Genomic DNA, 17,633 nt, shown 5'->3' on the forward strand with positions numbered 1-17,633 from the left:
ATTTGCTATTGTTCATCTGAATTTTACAGCTTACAGTTTACTCCCTTAAGAGATCAGGTTAATATTCATGTCAGCCCAGAAAAGTTCCTTCTCATTGGAAGTAGTAAAAGTGGTTTCATAACCTGGACTTGACTAGACTCTAGTGGCTGAGCTATCAAACTACAGACATTAAACATTCCAACAGAGTTAATGAGGCATTGAGGCAACAATAACTCAACATTTTACCTGTATGCAGGACAGAAAGGTGAGACTGGCTCCACATGGATCCAAAATCTTATGATATGATCATAGCACAGTTTCATGCATCATAGAAACAGGATTCTGTTTTGATTCTTGAGTCAAAAAATAAACAGAAGGCAATACATTTGCTGGGAGGATTTATTGAGCAACAACAAAGATTTAAAACAAAAAAATATATGTTATTGCACAATATTTTATTGTTTTGGTAAAACAAATTAATACGGTAGAAATTAGGTAGACTTTTCATGGCACAGCAAAGAAATAACTTCAGATCTTTAGGCTGAAGGTAGATTTTTTAATTAAAAAAGGTACATAAAATCAACCAAATATTTCTGAATTTGAAGCCAACTTGCAAAATATGTTCTATTTTTCATATTTAATAAATAACTGACTAATTTTGTCCCTGAAAATATTTTGCAAATGACAGCAAAGCCTAATACTCCTCTCCTTCCTCATCCTCTTCAAATGAGTCGATGCCCACCTCTTCATAATCCTTCTCCAGAGCAGCCATATCTTCTCTGGCCTCTGAGAACTCTCCCTCTTCCATGCCCTCCCCAACATACCAGTGGACAAAGGCCCTCTTGGCGTACATGAGGTCAAACTTGTGGTCGAGACGGGCCCAGGCCTCAGCGATGGCTGTGGTGTTGCTCAGCATGCACACAGCCCTCTGCACCTTGGCCAAATCTCCACCAGGAACCACAGTTGGAGGCTGATAGTTGATGCCCACCTTGAAGCCTGTGGGGCACCAGTCCACAAACTGGATAGTGCGTTTGGTCTTGATGGCTGCGATGGCCACATTGACATCTTTGGGCACCACATCACCGCGATACAGCAGACAGCAGGCCATGTATTTACCATGACGTGGATCACACTTTACCATCTGATTGGCTGGCTCAAAGCAGGCATTGGTGATCTCAGCAACTGACAGCTGTTCATGGTAGGCTTTCTCAGCAGAGATGACTGGGGCATAGGTGGCCAGAGGGAAGTGGATACGAGGGTAGGGCACCAAGTTGGTCTGGAACTCTGTCAGGTCAACATTGAGGGCTCCATCAAAGCGAAGTGAGGCTGTGATAGACGAAACAATCTGGCTGATGAGGCGGTTGAGGTTGGTGTAGGATGGGCGTTCAATATCCAGGTTCCTACGGCAGATGTCGTAGATGGCCTCATTGTCAACCATGAAGGCACAGTCAGAGTGCTCCAGGGTGGTGTGGGTGGTCAGGATGGAGTTGTAAGGCTCCACTACGGCTGTGGAAACCTGGGGGGCTGGGTAGATGGCAAACTCAAGCTTAGACTTTTTGCCGAAGTCAACAGAAAGTCTCTCCATCAGCAGGGAGGTGAAACCAGAGCCAGTGCCTCCACCAAAGCTGTGGAAGACCAGGAAGCCTTGGAGGCCAGTGCACTGATCAGCCTACAGATACAAAGAAATTATTTCGAACACTCACATAAAGAATACTGAGACAGCTTTATAAAAGGTTTAGACATGCTCAAGTTCTTTAAGTAAGTTTAAATTTGTGAGCAGGTCTGACTGTTAAATGTATGGAACTTTGTTAAAGGTAAAAGCCAGTGGTGAATGTGAATGTGAATATGAATGTGAGTTAAAACATAATTAGTACCCCTAAAGTGCCTTACCAGTTTGCGGATCCTGTCCAGGACAGAGTCAATGATCTCCTTGCCAATGGTGTAGTGTCCACGAGCATAGTTGTTGGCTGCGTCTTCCTTTCCTGAGATCAGCTGCTCAGGGTGAAAGAGCTGGCGGTACGTTCCTGTGCGCACCTCATCTGGAAAATTGAAGAATTTAAAGTTGTATTAATGCAAAGTGTCACAGGCCAATCGATTCAGGAAAATAAGAGTTAAGTTTTAACAATGTTCTGGCTTCAAATGCTTGACTTTGAAAAAGGCAAGATGACAACTTCCTCGTCAGACAGTATTAGTGAGGCTGTGTTGTGAAAGCTATTGACAATCAACAATGGATGATTTTTTTCTCCATTGTCACTTAAAATCAACATCTTGCAATGGTGATAAATGTACCCAACTGCGCCACAACAGATGATACTACCATCTTCTGAAATTACTCATTCCTTATATCTAAAAACAAAACAAATGCCACTCCATAACACTACTGACCGATGACAGTGGGCTCCAGGTCAACAAAGATTGCCCTGGGGACATACTTCCCAGCCCCAGTCTCACTGAAGAAGGTGGTGAAGGAGTCGTCGTGGCCTCCAACCGGCTTGTGGCTGGGCATCTGGCCGTCCGGCTGGATGCCATGCTCCAGACAGTAGAGCTCCCAGCAGGTGTTCCCCATCTGGACACCAGCCTGGCCTACGTGGACAGAGATGCATTCACGCTAGAAGAGAAGAAGAGGAGAGGATGAATGAGGGGCGGGGTAAAGGAAAGAAATACAGAGGGAGAAAAGAGAGGGTGGCTATGTAAGGAAGGATTCTATACAATAAACAAATGTTTGTTGTTCTTTTCTAGTGAGTTTTAAATACAGTGAGGGAGGTTTACTTTTGCTTTGCACAACGTTAAGTATGGCAAAATGTTCATTTTATGAGGTACAATATAATCAGATTTCACACATACAAACTACAGATCTAAGACTCCAAATGAGTAATTTAGGAACTTTGCCACTAGGTGGAAGCAAAGACATATGTAGGGAATTGAAGGTTGAAGTTGAAAGAACTAGCAAAACAGATTTGCTGCAGCTGTCACTGGATCTCATGTGACTGTCCATGAGCAAATCTCATGAACTAAAATGGAGGTTGAGTTCAGAGAACTACTGAGGATTTGGCATTAATGCTATGAAGATGACCTAAATAAAAACGCACAAGGTTTTGCTCAAACCAGCTTCTCAAGTCACAGTATCTATAGTATCATAGTTAAATCTAAACTTGGATATAGCTGGACACAACAGACTTTAATTTACTTCGTACTGACTGGGGAAATGTGGTGATATACTACATACCTTGACAAAGATTAAATGTTGTCAACTGTCAAATATTTTACCATACCATTTATACTAGCACAGTAAAACTACCCCCCTTCTCTATCATTTTACCCCACTGCACAGAACAGTGACAACCTTTTTACTTTCAAGATTTCCACCTTGGTTCATGTCAGGCTGCTATATTTATCCTTACCACCCCACCCCACCCCCAACTTTCCCCTTCTCAGTGATCAGATATACGAGGAAAGGTGCCATTGGGTGATGGGGAGGTTAGAAGGCGTTATCATTTTAACATCTGTTAAATCTGACTACATCCACAAGGATCAACAAGGAATGTGTTCATACCTCATCACCAGAAATTATCCAAAGCAGAGGTGACTCTTGACCATCTTCCCACCCCCACCCCCCACAAGACTGTCCTGGGTTTCCAGGTTAGCAGAGCTCTGTGCGGCAGCTATTTTCAGTTCCTCATGCTAACCTGACACCTAGCAGTGAAGGCTGACTGTTTCGGTAAACACTGACAGGCCATCCCTAAAATAGTGGTCACTGGCAGATAGCATTTTTTTCTCATGATAAAATTTCAGGCTACAGATATTTTCTGTCACAATGATTGTTTCTTGAATGCTGAGATATTATTTGTCAATCACCACAAGAATGTATCAAGTAGCAGTAAATTTAGGGCTTGACTCCAGGACAACACACTCTCTAACTGTCAAACTTCTCCTCTCCCTAAAACCTGTTAGGGTGTGTCTGCATATGACAAAAACAAGGGTATGTCTGAGGCTCCACCTCACTGACTTGAGATTCCAGTTTTGTTAGTGACTATTAGTAGACACAAATCTACTAGATCTGGTCAGAAACAGAGCAAGAGAGAGGAAATGTGAACAAGGTAGAGAAAGAGAGAACAATCAATTTGTTAAAAGCTTTTTCAGGTCAGCAAACATGGGAACAGAGGTCCCTTAACAGCCCATCATCACAGCACATTCTGCCTCTTTAACAGGAAAACAGATGCACCACATACTGTACAAGACGAGGTGCAGACAGAAAATATTTTGATAGAACAGCTGTTTATTATTATAAAATGGCTTCAGAAAGTATTCAGACCCCTTCACTTTTTGCACACAAAATCCCTCATTTACAAAGCATTCAGACCCTTTGTAGAAGCCTCTTTGGCAGCAATTACAGTTTTGAGTCTCTAAAAGTTTCATTTTATCACATTCTTCTTGACAGATCCTCTGAAGCTCTATCAGATTTGACGGGAAGTTTCTGTGAACTGGTGTCTTCAGGTCAATGGCTTTTTCTTCAGTGTCTTTAATCAAATTACAAATTTTGTAAACAAAGTTACGCCATCTTGGTCCCCTCTTTGGTGCCACTCCAATCTGGAGTCTTGTGTAACAGGAATCTAGGTCAGGCACAAAACTGTAACACTTTACCACTAATGTACCAATATTTTATGGATCACAACTATTTGATCAAGGTGGATGTACTCTAGAAGTGCACTTAGTACAGTCCACAATGATACCATTTGTTTTTTATGAGCGGTTACTGACAATGCTAACAAGCTGTGTTTATACTACACTGTGCAAACAGGACACAAAGATTGTGTGTGTGTGTGTGTGTGTGTGTGTGTGTGTGTGTGTGTGTGTGAGTGCGTGCGTGAGTGTGTCTCAACACAAAATCAACTTCACCAGTAAGACTCCCATTCAGAGAGTCTGCAAGGTTATCAGTTTCATTAGGCTGGGATTATAGCTATTAGTCCCATTTTCATGAATAACAAAGTGCCTTTGATTTCTGCTGTATGGAAACAACTTTCAAATTGTTGACAAGGATGAAGAAGTCTGACCCAAGCCATAGTATAAATTAATTTCATCCGCAAAGAGACTCTCTTAAAGCCACACCATGGCAGTTTGAATTTGGAGGGAAAAAAAATACTTCCCATGTTTCAATCTGAGCTGACTTGTTGATAGATTCACTGAGACACACCTAAATTCCGTTACAACACGAATGTAGGCTATACACACCTAACCACCTAGTAGCCTATGACATAAGTATTCTAAAATGTTATTCATGAGACTCTAACGGTGCTGAAATATAATTGGACTATTCATACTATAACTGCAAAATAAATCTCACTTACTGTCTGTATCATCTATCTTTTTTTCTGCTGCTGTGTTGAAAATGTGGACTAATCATCACCACCTGCTCGTCCAGGCCAGCAGCCAGCTCAGCTTAACTGCCAGTCATTCAGTGAAAGATCTATTCCTGACACAGCGGGGGCTCCTGCGACAGGAGGTCACAGAGGCAACAGTCCAGAGCTGCTGCATCTCACCTTTAATCTGGAACACGGTCAAATCACATTTTAAAGCTGAATATTTACTGACGCTCATTTTAAAAATAAAACTTCCTGATTTTCACTTTTTCATTACTGGTTCAGCTGATGGAACTTCGGAGCGAGAATTTTTTTTTTTACAGTCAAAACAAGAAATGATACTTACCATTGTAGCTTCTTAGTGGAGTGTTCTTTAAAGGAAAAAAAATACAGCTTGCAGTTAGCTTTAGGTTTCTCTTTAACCTCTCACAGCGGCCGTCAATGTGGTCCGAGTGAGTAAGTAATGCCAGGTGGGCGAGGAACTGTCACGCTATGTTCAACAGCAAACCACTCCCACCTCTCTCTCTCTCTCTCTCTCTGACGGGAACGCGCACTGTGAGCGCGCAGGCCCACGGTTGCAAGCCATTGTGACTCTTATTATTGTATATCTGCAATACACTACAGTTGGTCCATGCACGTCAAGGCAGCATTGGGTAAAAGTGTTTTAAGATGACTCTTGAGAGCATTTGTTGGATGGGGAAAATGAACAGCAGAAGAGAGGAACGCCATCAAACAAATGTAGTTTCATTTAGTACAAAAGCACAGAATATTATGTACAGAACAGACGTGCAGCTTTTATAATTTGTCCCGTTTTTTATTTTAAAATATTCTCCTTTTCTCTCTCATTCATAAGTTAATGTTTGATTATACATCATATCTACAGGCATTCCTTAAAAGTACCAGTACAGCATAAATACAACATTACGAGTAAAAGTCCTGCATGAGAAGTCATATCTATGTAAATAGTAGTGTAATCAAAGTAGTCATTTGGTTCCTCTGATTGATATATTATCATACATGTCATCATTAAATGATTAATACTGAGGCATCAATGAGTAAGCAGCATTGTACAGTTGTAGCTGCTGGAGGTGGAGGTGGTTTGAACATTTATAGAGATGAAACCATTTGAGAAGTTTAGAGGGGGGAAAAATCACTAGTTGGTGGAGCTGTTAACAACTTATAGACATCTAAAATGTGACACCACCGACACACTGCTTTTTGTAAGATGTCAGAGGCCCAGAAGATTGGAAACTACTAGCTTAGGCAATGCTAGTATCCCTGTGTATTTCAAACCCAGCAACACACTCAAACAGAGACTGGTACATCCAAAGGACAGAACACCACACACTCACAAGAGCAATCTGGTATACGCTGTCCAATGTAATGAAGAATGCAATGACCTCTACATTGGCGAAACAAAACAACCATTACACAAACGCATGGCCCAACACAGGAGAGCGAACTCTTCAGGTTTGGACTCTGCTGTCTATCTACATTTAAAGGAGAAAACCCATTCCTTTGAGGACAACAAGGTCCACATCCTGGACAGAGAGGACAGATGGTTTGAAAGAGGAGTAAAAGAAGCCATCTATGTTAAAGTAGAGAAACCATCTCTAAACCGAGGAGGAGGTCTAAGACACCACCTATCTCCAATATACAATGCCGCCCTTTCATCCCTTCCCAGGAGACTTAACAATTTGGCCTCTAGGAAAAACAACCTTTCACATGTGACTCGTCTCATGTGACTCCAACGACTGTCGTTACAACACAATGGGACACTAACGAAGTTGAAACTATTGGTTTCTACCAACGACTGTCAACCTAACGACTGTCGTTGACACATGGAACACAAAAGAGCCATGACATCATCGGTCTGGTGAAAGCCCCCCACAGAGGTTAAATACTTGGGTCTCCACACCAAAAAATCAGTTGGACCAGTCCCAGCCTGGTCAGATGCGAACACGAACTGATGAAGCCTCTTGGATGAGAGGTGAAACGTCTTCCAGACTATAACTAAGTCCAGTTGCTTTCGATTAAACCTTTCTTTGGATAGGCAATGTGTTGTATTCTAAAAGGTTGTTATGTTATCCATTGCGTAACATCCTAAAAATAACTAGTAACTAAAGCTAAACTAAACTAAAGTCAAAAGTAGTGGAGAAGAAAGTACAGTATATCCCTTAGAAATGTAGTGGAGTGGAAGTATTATGTAGCATAAAATGGAAATACTCAAGCACCTAAAATTTTACAAAAGTACAGTAGCTTACTAGAGTAATGTACATTGTTACTTTCCACCACTGTATGTATTCATAGGCAGCAATATATCACAGTTTCCTTACATGATGATGAGAGGATTTTAATGCTGTTTTAAGTCCTCATTATTACATTACATTACATTACATTAATCATTCATAAAAGTATATGCATCATTGCAGTTTGTCAGTGCATTATTAATATTTCATTGTATTAAATTCAAATCCTGCCCATTCTAACTCTTTTGTTCACTGTTTCTCTTTAAATGCCCACTCTTCACAGTAGGTCAATTTACAGGTAAAGAGTATGGTCAGGGTCATGCCTAAGCAGTCACTTTCCTTGCAGGTGGACTGAACATTCTGCAAACTACTCTGTAACACTAACCCTCAGACTGCCATTTCACTGGCTCATGCTGTCACTGACGTGTTTTAAAAGCTAGAGGTCGTAGTTGCTTTACCATCAGACGCTGAGTGAGACAGTTTGAGAGCCAGTCATGTGACATCTTAGAGAAGAAGCCAGTTCTCTTCACCACTGCAGTGGTGGATCTTGCAGTGTGTTTTTGTATTTATGTCACCCTTCAATTACCCTACTTTCTGCATAAATTGGGATTGTAAACTTTTACATTTGTAATGCTATACATTATATGTGATTTTGTTCAGTAAAATTGCAAATAATTTGCTTGTTTTTACAAAATTTTTATCCCTCATAACCTCAAAACTGTGACAATCATTGCTTTATCTAATTTTTGTTCTGCTCTAGATCTCTGTCTTTTTTGTCAGCACTAGCATTATTGTAACCCATTAGTGAGAAGAATTAACTGTGGGGCACAGGAGACCTATACTCTGAAACAATGGAAATGGGTCAGAGCTTTATGACTTAGGGAACACCTATGAGGGCAAAACACATGAGAGGAGACAACAGCAAGGTGTGTGATTTCCTATTGACATTTCAGCTCAAATTACATAAGCCAAACCTAAAGATTTGGTGTTCACATTACCAAGCACCTATATGAAACCCAAATGTGTAAATTTGACATATCTTTAGGTACCATTTACACCACACTGCTCTGTGAGCTATGTGTTAAAAGAATAGAATACCAATATCAAATACTATACTTGTTACAGATGAGTCTCACAGCCTCAGGAGAGAAACTAATCTTACAATAAAGAGCAGACACTGTGGTTTCACTCTTAGCTTCCCAGCTACCACAAATATACTTTTTTCAAGTCACCCAGGATGCTTTTTGAGAGAGTTTATCTGAGTGTTGAGTCAGGCATTAATTTTCCAATTTGACTGACATTCACTGCGTTTTTTGGGGGACAATAGCTCTGCATGCTGTTGGAGATAAAGATGGTGATAGTGAGGAAGAAGTCAACACACATGTATGATTTGTGAGTGAAGCCATGGTTTACCTCGATGTTTCTGTCACAATAGAGAAGATTGTACTGTATCAACACTCCCATATGGTGTGAACTCTGATGTTACAATGTATGCCTGCTGGGCTTGAAAGTGGTTTGACTAGTTTTAAATATCATAGGGCTGAGCGTTCTGCCTTTGAGCCATGGCATTGTATCAACAGTTTAGGTTATTCCTGCCAACTGAAACAGGCGGCTGCTTAACTGCTATCCAAATGAATGTCATGTTGAAAAGAACTGTAAATGTGAACTATCAACCTATGGGATATGAATGGCTTTTCTGGGCTTAGAAATCTGAATGGAATGAAAAGGGCAACCATGGTGGACTTAACCAACCATAATCTTTTATTTCTTTTTATTTTATTTCTTTCATTTATGTGGTTGACTCTTATGTTGCATGTAATGAAACAACTCTTGCAGGCAGTTGCTGTTTACTCCATTTAGTCAGCTGACACTTCATGAGGCGATTCACATGTATTCAGTTTCTTTCCTCTCCCAAGGGGTTGAGACTGACTCATTTCAGCTTTAGGATAAGAGTGTGGGAAAGTGGTTGGTTTAACAAAAATGTATTTCATGTTAATAAAACAGTACATTTTAGTTTGTTAAAGGTGCCACTGGGATTCAGAACAAATGTTACATGTTCAGAAACTCCAAACTGACAGATTTTAACAAAATTTTGAGCCTCATCTTCAATTTGTCACATGCATTTTGTGTGAGTATTCCATACATATTCTTCAGAGGCAGAGCAATAAATCTGTTTGAAGATTAATGTCTATATCTTGCTCAAATTGTTATGAAAGTGGAACCAAAGATTTGATGGATTCAGCAAATGTGCTCAAATTCATGCATTTAACCATCAAATTCTCAGGTATCCACACATTAATATCAAAACGTCGTATGGCACTATCAAAGTTACCACATGAATAAGACATTGAAAAAGTCAATAATAGTGAATAACTGTATTGATTTTGCTTTATACCTCAGTTCCTAATTTTCCAAATTAGAACAGAGACTTTGACACACTGTTCTGTTCTGCTTCTGTTTTCTGAAATTTGAGGTGCTTGTACACACACTACACAAAACACTCACAGACTCACACAATGAATAGGGTGGTGACCTCCTTTTTCTTTGTGTGTATGTCAGTCAAGCGGATGATCTTATCCTGGTCTCATCAGCAAGTTCTCTGATTACAGCTCAGATCAAATCACTGTTCACCTTAAACTGCAGGTATATAAACACTGAGTAACACAGCTGCTTTTAGTAGCACATCTTCTTACCGATACCTGGACATTGGAGAGGAGAGATTAACTATGGTAAGATGGAGTTTGTCAGGGTGAAATTTGAGTACTTTAGTGACTATATTTATTACCATTATGAGATAAAATATATTTGCCCAAAACTAAGTTAGTGTTTAAATTAAAATGTTAACATTTTTTGTCTGCATCAGTCCACAATAGACAGAGTAGAGTAGAATATAATAAGTATTTGAAATAAATTTAAACAAGTCTGTAGAAAGTAAACAGATGATTCAGATAACTGAACAGTACTACTCACTTTCTGCAGCGTGAATGTATCTCCATCCATGTGGGCCAGGCTGGGGCTCAGATTGGCAATGCATGTTGGGAGCTATATTGCCTGGAACATGGGATCCAGCCAGATGGACAGATGCCCTCTGACAAGACTATTGGAGGAGGAGATGACTCTTTCAACACCTTCTTCAGTGAGACTGGGGCAGGAAAGCATGTTCCCAGAGCAATCTTTGTCGACCTGGAGCCTACTGTCATCGGTCAGTGATGATATATTACATAGACTGGATGTCTTCATGCATTTATGTTGTTTTGGGGTTGGTGTTTGGGGTAGGTAGGGTTGAGTTTGTTGCATTTTCATCTGTGTGCATATCCAGTTCCATACTTGAAAAAATTCCAATATGAAACATTAACCTGTAATTGTAAAACACCAAGATAACCACTACAATATCTCGTTCAGTTCTTCATTTCAATACAAAGTTATTTTCTGTATGTCATTGTTTTGTTGTCCAGATGAGGTGCGTACAGGAACATACCGGCAGCTGTTCCACCCTGAGCAGCTGATCACAGGGAAGGAGGATGCTGCCAACAATTACGCCCGCGGACATTACACCATTGGCAAGGAGATCATTGATCTGGTTCTGGACAGGACTCGTAAACTGGTGAGATAGCATGAAAGTGCTTACTGCATATTTGTGGTATATTAAACTTGTTTTTTGCTCAAAATAATTCTAAACTATCTCAAACATTCTTGAACTATCAAATTTACAGGCTGATCAGTGCACTGGCCTGCAGGGATTTCTGATCTTCCACAGCTTTGGTGGCGGCACTGGCTCAGGTTTCACCTCCCTGCTGATGGAGAGACTCTCTGTTGATTATGGTAAAAAGTCTAAGCTTGAGTTTGCCATCTATCCAGCCCCCCAGGTTTCCACAGCTGTAGTGGAGCCTTACAACTCCATCTTGACCACCCACACCACCCTGGAGCACTCTGACTGTGCCTTCATGGTGGACAATGAGGCCATCTACGATATCTGTCGCAGAAACCTCGATATCGAGAGGCCGACTTACACTAACCTGAACAGGCTCATAGGCCAGATTGTGTCTTCAATTACAGCCTCACTTCGCTTTGATGGAGCCCTCAATGTTGACCTGACAGAGTTCCAGACCAACTTGGTGCCCTACCCTCGTATCCACTTCCCTCTGGCCACCTATGCCCCAGTCATCTCTGCTGAGAAAGCCTACCATGAGCAGCTGTCAGTTGCTGACATCACCAACACCTGCTTTGAGCCAGCCAATCAGATGGTAAAGTGTGATCCACGTCATGGTAAATACATGGCCTGCTGTCTGCTGTATCGCGGTGATGTGGTGCCCAAAGATGTCAACTCGGCCATCGCAGCCATCAAGACCAAACGCACCATCCAGTTTGTGGACTGGTGCCCCACAGGCTTCAAGGTGGGCATCAACTATCAGCCTCCAACTGTGGTTCCTGGTGGAGATCTGGCCAAGGTGCAGAGGGCTGTGTGCATGCTGAGCAACACCACAGCCATCGCTGAGGCCTGGGCCCGTCTCGACCACAAGTTTGACCTCATGTACGCCAAGAGGGCCTTTGTCCACTGGTATGTTGGGGAGGGCATGGAAGAAGGAGAGTTCTCAGAAGCCAGAGAAGATATGGCTGCTCTGGAGAAGGATTATGAAGAGGTGGGTGCTGATAACATGGGAGAGGAGGATGAAGGAGAGGAATATTGACTTTACTGAGGCCTGCACTTAAGCAAAGTAGATTGACATTTATAGTGGGGCATTTAGTTTCTGTAGTAAAGATAACTGCATCAAATATATGAATTAATTAACAAAACTACCATTTGGCTCAGAAAATAACATATTTTAATAATCCACATTATTATCCAATTAAAACAGTCTGTGACCCACATTCACAAAACAGACCTTCTCCAAAATCGCAGTTGAACATCTCAATATTACTGAATTCTGAAAGAATGAGGATTACATTTAGCAGAATCACTAATTATGGTACAATGTTATAACAGCGTATTCAAAGCAAAATAACTTTTCAACATATATTGTTATGGGCCTTTAAAAATCTTTTCTTTCTGCAGTATCAGGCTGAGAAACTTGGACCAAACCCTCTCTTTTGTGCACCTCCCCCCACTATCCTCTCACATGTGGAATGTAAGTTATGAAAGGGCTCCTATGTCAGTTTCTATATGCCATTCAGCTGTGACTCTGTGAGAGCGGGAGAGAGAGAAAATAACTGACTAACTGACTGACTCGTACTGTTTGTGTAGCTCATACTCAGACAGTGGCCTACAAGAACAATAGGGTCCCAGTTATGTATGAGTCACAGCTCTGTGATCCTAAGAGAGCTGTTGAAAAGTTGCATCAAAGAAAAGCCGAAAGCTGGCTTCGACATTTCATTCAAGTTATAGCATTTCAGTGGTTTATTGGTTGTTAATGTGATATTTCTGTGTGTATTCTGAACAATGACATGGCAATCAATTTATTGCTATTAACCATTTTAATTTCCCACCATTAAAACATATGTATTTTGCATTTGGTGATTAACAATAAAGAACTATATACACTGTTCTATCATGTCTGATTATTAATTTAGTGATTTAATACAGGCGCAGGGTGGACTATGTATGTGTGTTGATGAGTGTGTGGGTGCAGATACATGCATTAGGTAAGCATCATGACTTTTCCAGCCCACAGTCCTGGTTAAATGGATATGCGTTGAGTTTTTGCATGCTACTGGTCAATTCCTCTATATATAAATTCATTCAAGCTTTGTGTGTGATTAAACTCTGAATAGTGCCTCACTGCAAATAGCCACAGTCTGTCACACACACAAATTGAGAAAATAGAGCAAAAGTGCTATAGATAAAATGACAGAGGGTTATTTTTGCATACATATGCGGATAATCTCAAACTGCAACACAAAGTACATAAATGTAAGGTTGGATAACATGACATAAAGTAGCAGGGACTTCCCTCTTTTTTTTTAAACTGCTGCTCCCTCCCGCCAATGAGCTATGCAGCTGCTTGCTGTGGTTTCCTGCCTGCCCCCTCCACATCCTTGCCTATATAAACCCTGACTCTCCCTCTCCTCCGCACTTCTGCCTTGTGTCTGAATCCTCAACGTCGGTCGAAGGACAAGCAGACAAAATGGTGAGTAACTGCTTGGCTGATGACGTAGCTTTGAAATTTCCACTCTTTCTTTCCTTCATCCTCTCTTTGTCTCTGTTTCTTAGCATTAGATGGATTACACAGCTAGGCCTCTTTAATGCTCATAAGGCTTCTGCTGTGGAGTTGAAGGTTACTGATACAAAAGCAGCTTTATCCTATTAGATGATAGTAGTTTTGAGCTGAATTTATGTAACGAAACTGAACAATCTAGGTCAGATGACAGACACTTTATAAGTTAGACTGCTTTGACATTTTCTCACTTGTTTGATATATTACAGCTATAGTCAGAAAACAGGAGACAGATCTCTCTAAAGGGAAAAAGTAACTGGAGTCATAATTATGTGTTTGTTGAGGAATTACAGTTTTCTTGGGCAGGAAGGAGTGACCAGGGTAATCGTGGCAGTGGGGGGATGGATAGAAAGAAGAGAAAAGAGGAGTGGTCTGGCCTAGGCAGTATGAGTTAGTTGGCAGCCATTTTGCAGCTGTTAGGAGTTTTTGGTTAGGGAGAGCAAGAGAGAATGAGAGAAAGAGAGAGAGAGAGAGAGAGAGAGAGAGAGAGAGAGAGAGAGAGAGAGAGAGAGGGAGGGAGGGAGGGAGACATCCCTGCCTGTTACACAGCTCTATGCAGCTGGACAGGATGGGGGAGGAGAGAGGCACAAAAGGGGAGGGAATGAGGAAAGGGAGGAGATACTGGATGGAGAAGTGGGGGAAGGTTTTCCCATCTTCATGAGGCATAGCCTTCCTGTCTGCCACATAGTGCCTTACTTTGTATGTTCCATTTTTTTTTATTGGGAAAAGTCATAAATATGACTCCCAGGCAGAGGGAAGGGGGAGGGCTTTCAAAACTGCATTTAATCTGCAGCTAAATGCCCTACTCGTGTATGCTAGATTCTAGTGCAGCACCACATTATGCAGACTCTGAACAACCTAATAGCTGCTTTCACTTAAATGCTGAGTCACTTGTATGCATTTGTGCAGCTGAAGGCTTCAATATTCTGCTCTGGCAAACTTTGACAGCAGTCAGAGTTTCTTTGCCAACTGAGCTGCTCCCTCTCTGAGATGAGAACAGACATCATTCCAAAGATTGTCTTAGGACATGAAGTTCAAAGAAAGAACATGAGTACCACGAAGAACAAAGAAAATACAATAGATGTTCTATTTTCCTTTGTCTTTTTTTAAATATCAAATAACATGAACCCACACAACTAGACATACATGTGAGCTGACCTAAATACATTGGTGCCCATTGTGGTTGTATTATTCAATCCTGATAGAGTTATTTCTAAGCAATCACTGTTGGAGACAGGCTGTACTTCTATAGCAAATATGTACAGTAACACTTGCATTTTGGCAGTAAATGTATGTCTGATAACAAATTAGCTAGTGGCATTCTTTAACCAACCTCTCCCCATTCTTTTATTCAGCGTGAGTGTATTTCTATGCACGTCGGCCAAGCCGGAGCCCAGATGGGCAATGCATGCTGGGAGTTGTACTGCCTGGAACATGGGATCCAGCCAGATGGACAGATGCCCTCTGACAAGACTATTGGAGGAGGAGATGACTCTTTCAACACCTTCTTCAGTGAGACTGGGGCAGGAAAGCATGTTCCCAGAGCAATCTTTGTCGACCTGGAGCCTACTGTCATCGGTAAGTAGTCTGCATTATTTTATATTATAGTATGTTTGATTTTAACTTGTGCATATAATAATTTACATAAAAAAAGGATATATGTACACTAGTGATACTCTAGTTTTGTGCAAATTATTACAGCTATGCTGTTTCTCATATTTAATTACAGCATCAGAACAAATACAATATTTAACACATTTGTCACATAGGGACATTAGTTCATCTTTAACTGTCCCTTTTACAGATGAGGTGCGTACAGGAACATACCGGCAACTGTTTCACCCCGAACAGCTGATCACAGGAAAGGAGGATGCTGCCAACAATTATGCCCGTGGACACTACACCATTGGCAAGGAAATCATTGATCTGGTTCTGGACAGGACTCGTAAATTGGTAAGATCTTTGTCACATTAATTTTGTCCATTTCTGATTTCATATCTTTTTGAAGACTGTGCATGTGCAGTGGGATTTTGATTAATCAAAGCCATTTTTTGTTTCAGGCTGATCAGTGCACTGGCCTGCAGGGATTTCTGATCTTCCACAGCTTTGGTGGAGGCACTGGCTCAGGTTTCACCTCCCTGCTGATGGAGAGACTCTCTGTTGATTATGGAAAGAAATCAAAACTTGAGTTTGCTGTCTACCCAGCCCCCCAGGTTTCCACAGCTGTAGTGGAGCCTTACAACTCCATCCTGACCACCCACACCACCCTGGAGCACTCTGACTGTGCCTTCATGGTGGACAATGAGGCCATCTACGACATCTGTCGCAGAAACCTCGATATCGAGAGGCCGACTTACACTAACCTGAACAGGCTCATAGGCCAGATTGTGTCTTCAATTACAGCCTCACTTCGCTTTGATGGAGCCCTCAATGTTGACCTGACAGAGTTCCAGACCAACTTGGTGCCCTACCCTCGTATCCACTTCCCTCTGGCCACCTATGCCCCAGTCATCTCTGCTGAGAAAGCCTACCATGAGCAGCTGTCAGTTGCTGACATCACCAATGCCTGCTTTGAGCCAGCCAATCAGATGGTAAAGTGTGATCCACGTCATGGTAAATACATGGCCTGCTGTCTGCTGTATCGCGGTGATGTGGTGCCCAAAGATGTCAACTCGGCCATCGCAGCCATCAAGACCAAACGCACCATCCAGTTTGTGGACTGGTGCCCCACAGGCTTCAAGGTGGGCATCAACTATCAGCCTCCAACTGTGGTTCCTGGTGGAGATCTGGCCAAGGTGCAGAGGGCTGTGTGCATGCTGAGCAACACCACAGCCATTGCTGAGGCCTGGGCCCGTCTCGACCACAAGTTTGACCTCATGTACGCCAAGAGGGCCTTTGTCCACTGGTATGTTGGGGAGGGCATGGAAGAGGGAGAGTTCTCAGAGGCCAGAGAAGATATGGCTGCTCTGGAGAAGGATTATGAAGAAGTTGGCACTGACAGCATGGGAGAGGAGGATGAAGAGGGCGAGGAGTATTGAAGGGTTAAACATCATCACACGTTCCAAAAGTTATCATGAACATAACACATTCCCAGCAACATTCTGATAACCTGTGGTGGTGATATGTCAGTATTATCAATAAAGAAAAAGTTGTCATGAACCTTGTGATCATTCTTGAACTCCTCAAACATTTTCAAGGATTAGACAAAATACTTGGGCAAAATTAACTCATTGGCAGTGACCATAGAAATATTTTAATTAAACACATAAGAAATTCTATACAATATATTTTCTTACATTATCACTTCACAGAGATTTTTTCCAGCAGTTGTTTTGCTGGATTTCAGATTCTGTTTATGTGCTGCTCCCATTCATTTACAAAGGAAAACCCAGTTTCTTTGTCTTTGGCAAGTTCCTGCCTTTTTGTGCCCTGTTGTTCCCTGTGATGATTAAACCACTCAGTATACAATGGGCTGGGCTGGCCTTGTTCCTGCAGTGGCTTTCCATGGCCATCAGGTGGGAGTAATGTACCCAACTGGTAAAGTTGTGGGAGTTGGTTTAGTCCGTAGGCTGTGCAATATAGGTTTAGTTCCTATTAAACATCATTGACCCGTCCTGATAAGTGTGACTTTAGACAATGACCTCATCATGTGATCAAGACTTCGATGATGAGTCACACAATAAACCTGCAATTTACAGTCACATTTTATAAGTCAATCAAATGTTTGTAAGTATTCAAATCCTTTTACTTAAGTCAATTTATAGCAATTCAAAGATTTAGTCAGTCTTCATTCAGAGAACAGCAACAACAGTAAAAGTGCTCTCCGAAATCTTTAC

The 17,633-nt window shown here is 41.5% G+C and overlaps 3 protein-coding genes across 5 annotated transcripts; 2 read left to right on the forward strand and 1 right to left on the reverse strand.

Moving 5' to 3' along the window:
• Window positions 1-360: 360 nt before the first annotated feature.
• Window positions 361-5,845, reverse strand: LOC108880471 (tubulin alpha chain). Of its 3 annotated transcripts, none has more exons than XM_018672006.2 (4): window positions 5,683-5,845; window positions 2,365-2,587; window positions 1,870-2,018; window positions 361-1,648 (listed from the first exon to the last, which is right to left on the reverse strand). In XM_018672006.2, the coding sequence occupies exons 1-4, from the start codon at window positions 5,683-5,685 to the stop codon at window positions 674-676; spliced, it is 1,350 nt and encodes a 449-aa protein (XP_018527522.1). In that variant the 5' UTR covers window positions 5,686-5,845; the 3' UTR covers window positions 361-673. The 3 variants fall into 3 exon arrangements, with proteins under 3 accessions (XP_018527522.1, XP_018527521.1, XP_018527523.1); XM_018672005.2 differs by lacking the exon at window positions 5,683-5,845 and adding an exon at window positions 5,325-5,452; XM_018672007.2 differs by lacking the exon at window positions 5,683-5,845 and adding an exon at window positions 3,533-3,657.
• Window positions 5,846-10,612: 4,767 nt separating this feature from the next.
• LOC108880420 (tubulin alpha chain-like) lies at window positions 10,613-12,288 on the forward strand. The gene is made up of 3 exons (XM_018671914.2): window positions 10,613-10,787; window positions 11,041-11,189; window positions 11,299-12,288. Exons 1-3 carry the CDS (start codon window positions 10,667-10,669, stop codon window positions 12,271-12,273), a joined length of 1,245 nt encoding a protein of 414 aa, XP_018527430.2. The 5' UTR covers window positions 10,613-10,666; the 3' UTR covers window positions 12,274-12,288.
• Window positions 12,289-13,553: 1,265 nt separating this feature from the next.
• On the forward strand, window positions 13,554-16,956 carry LOC108880419 (tubulin alpha chain). Its single transcript, XM_018671913.2, has 4 exons — window positions 13,554-13,710; window positions 15,153-15,375; window positions 15,602-15,750; window positions 15,858-16,956. The coding sequence occupies exons 1-4, from the start codon at window positions 13,708-13,710 to the stop codon at window positions 16,833-16,835; spliced, it is 1,353 nt and encodes a 450-aa protein (XP_018527429.1). The 5' UTR covers window positions 13,554-13,707; the 3' UTR covers window positions 16,836-16,956.
• Window positions 16,957-17,633: the final 677 nt, after the last annotated feature.

The sequence above is a fragment of the Lates calcarifer genome, linkage group LG1 (assembly GCF_001640805.2).
Source record: "Lates calcarifer isolate ASB-BC8 linkage group LG1, TLL_Latcal_v3, whole genome shotgun sequence".
NCBI lineage: Eukaryota > Metazoa > Chordata > Actinopteri > Centropomidae > Lates > Lates calcarifer.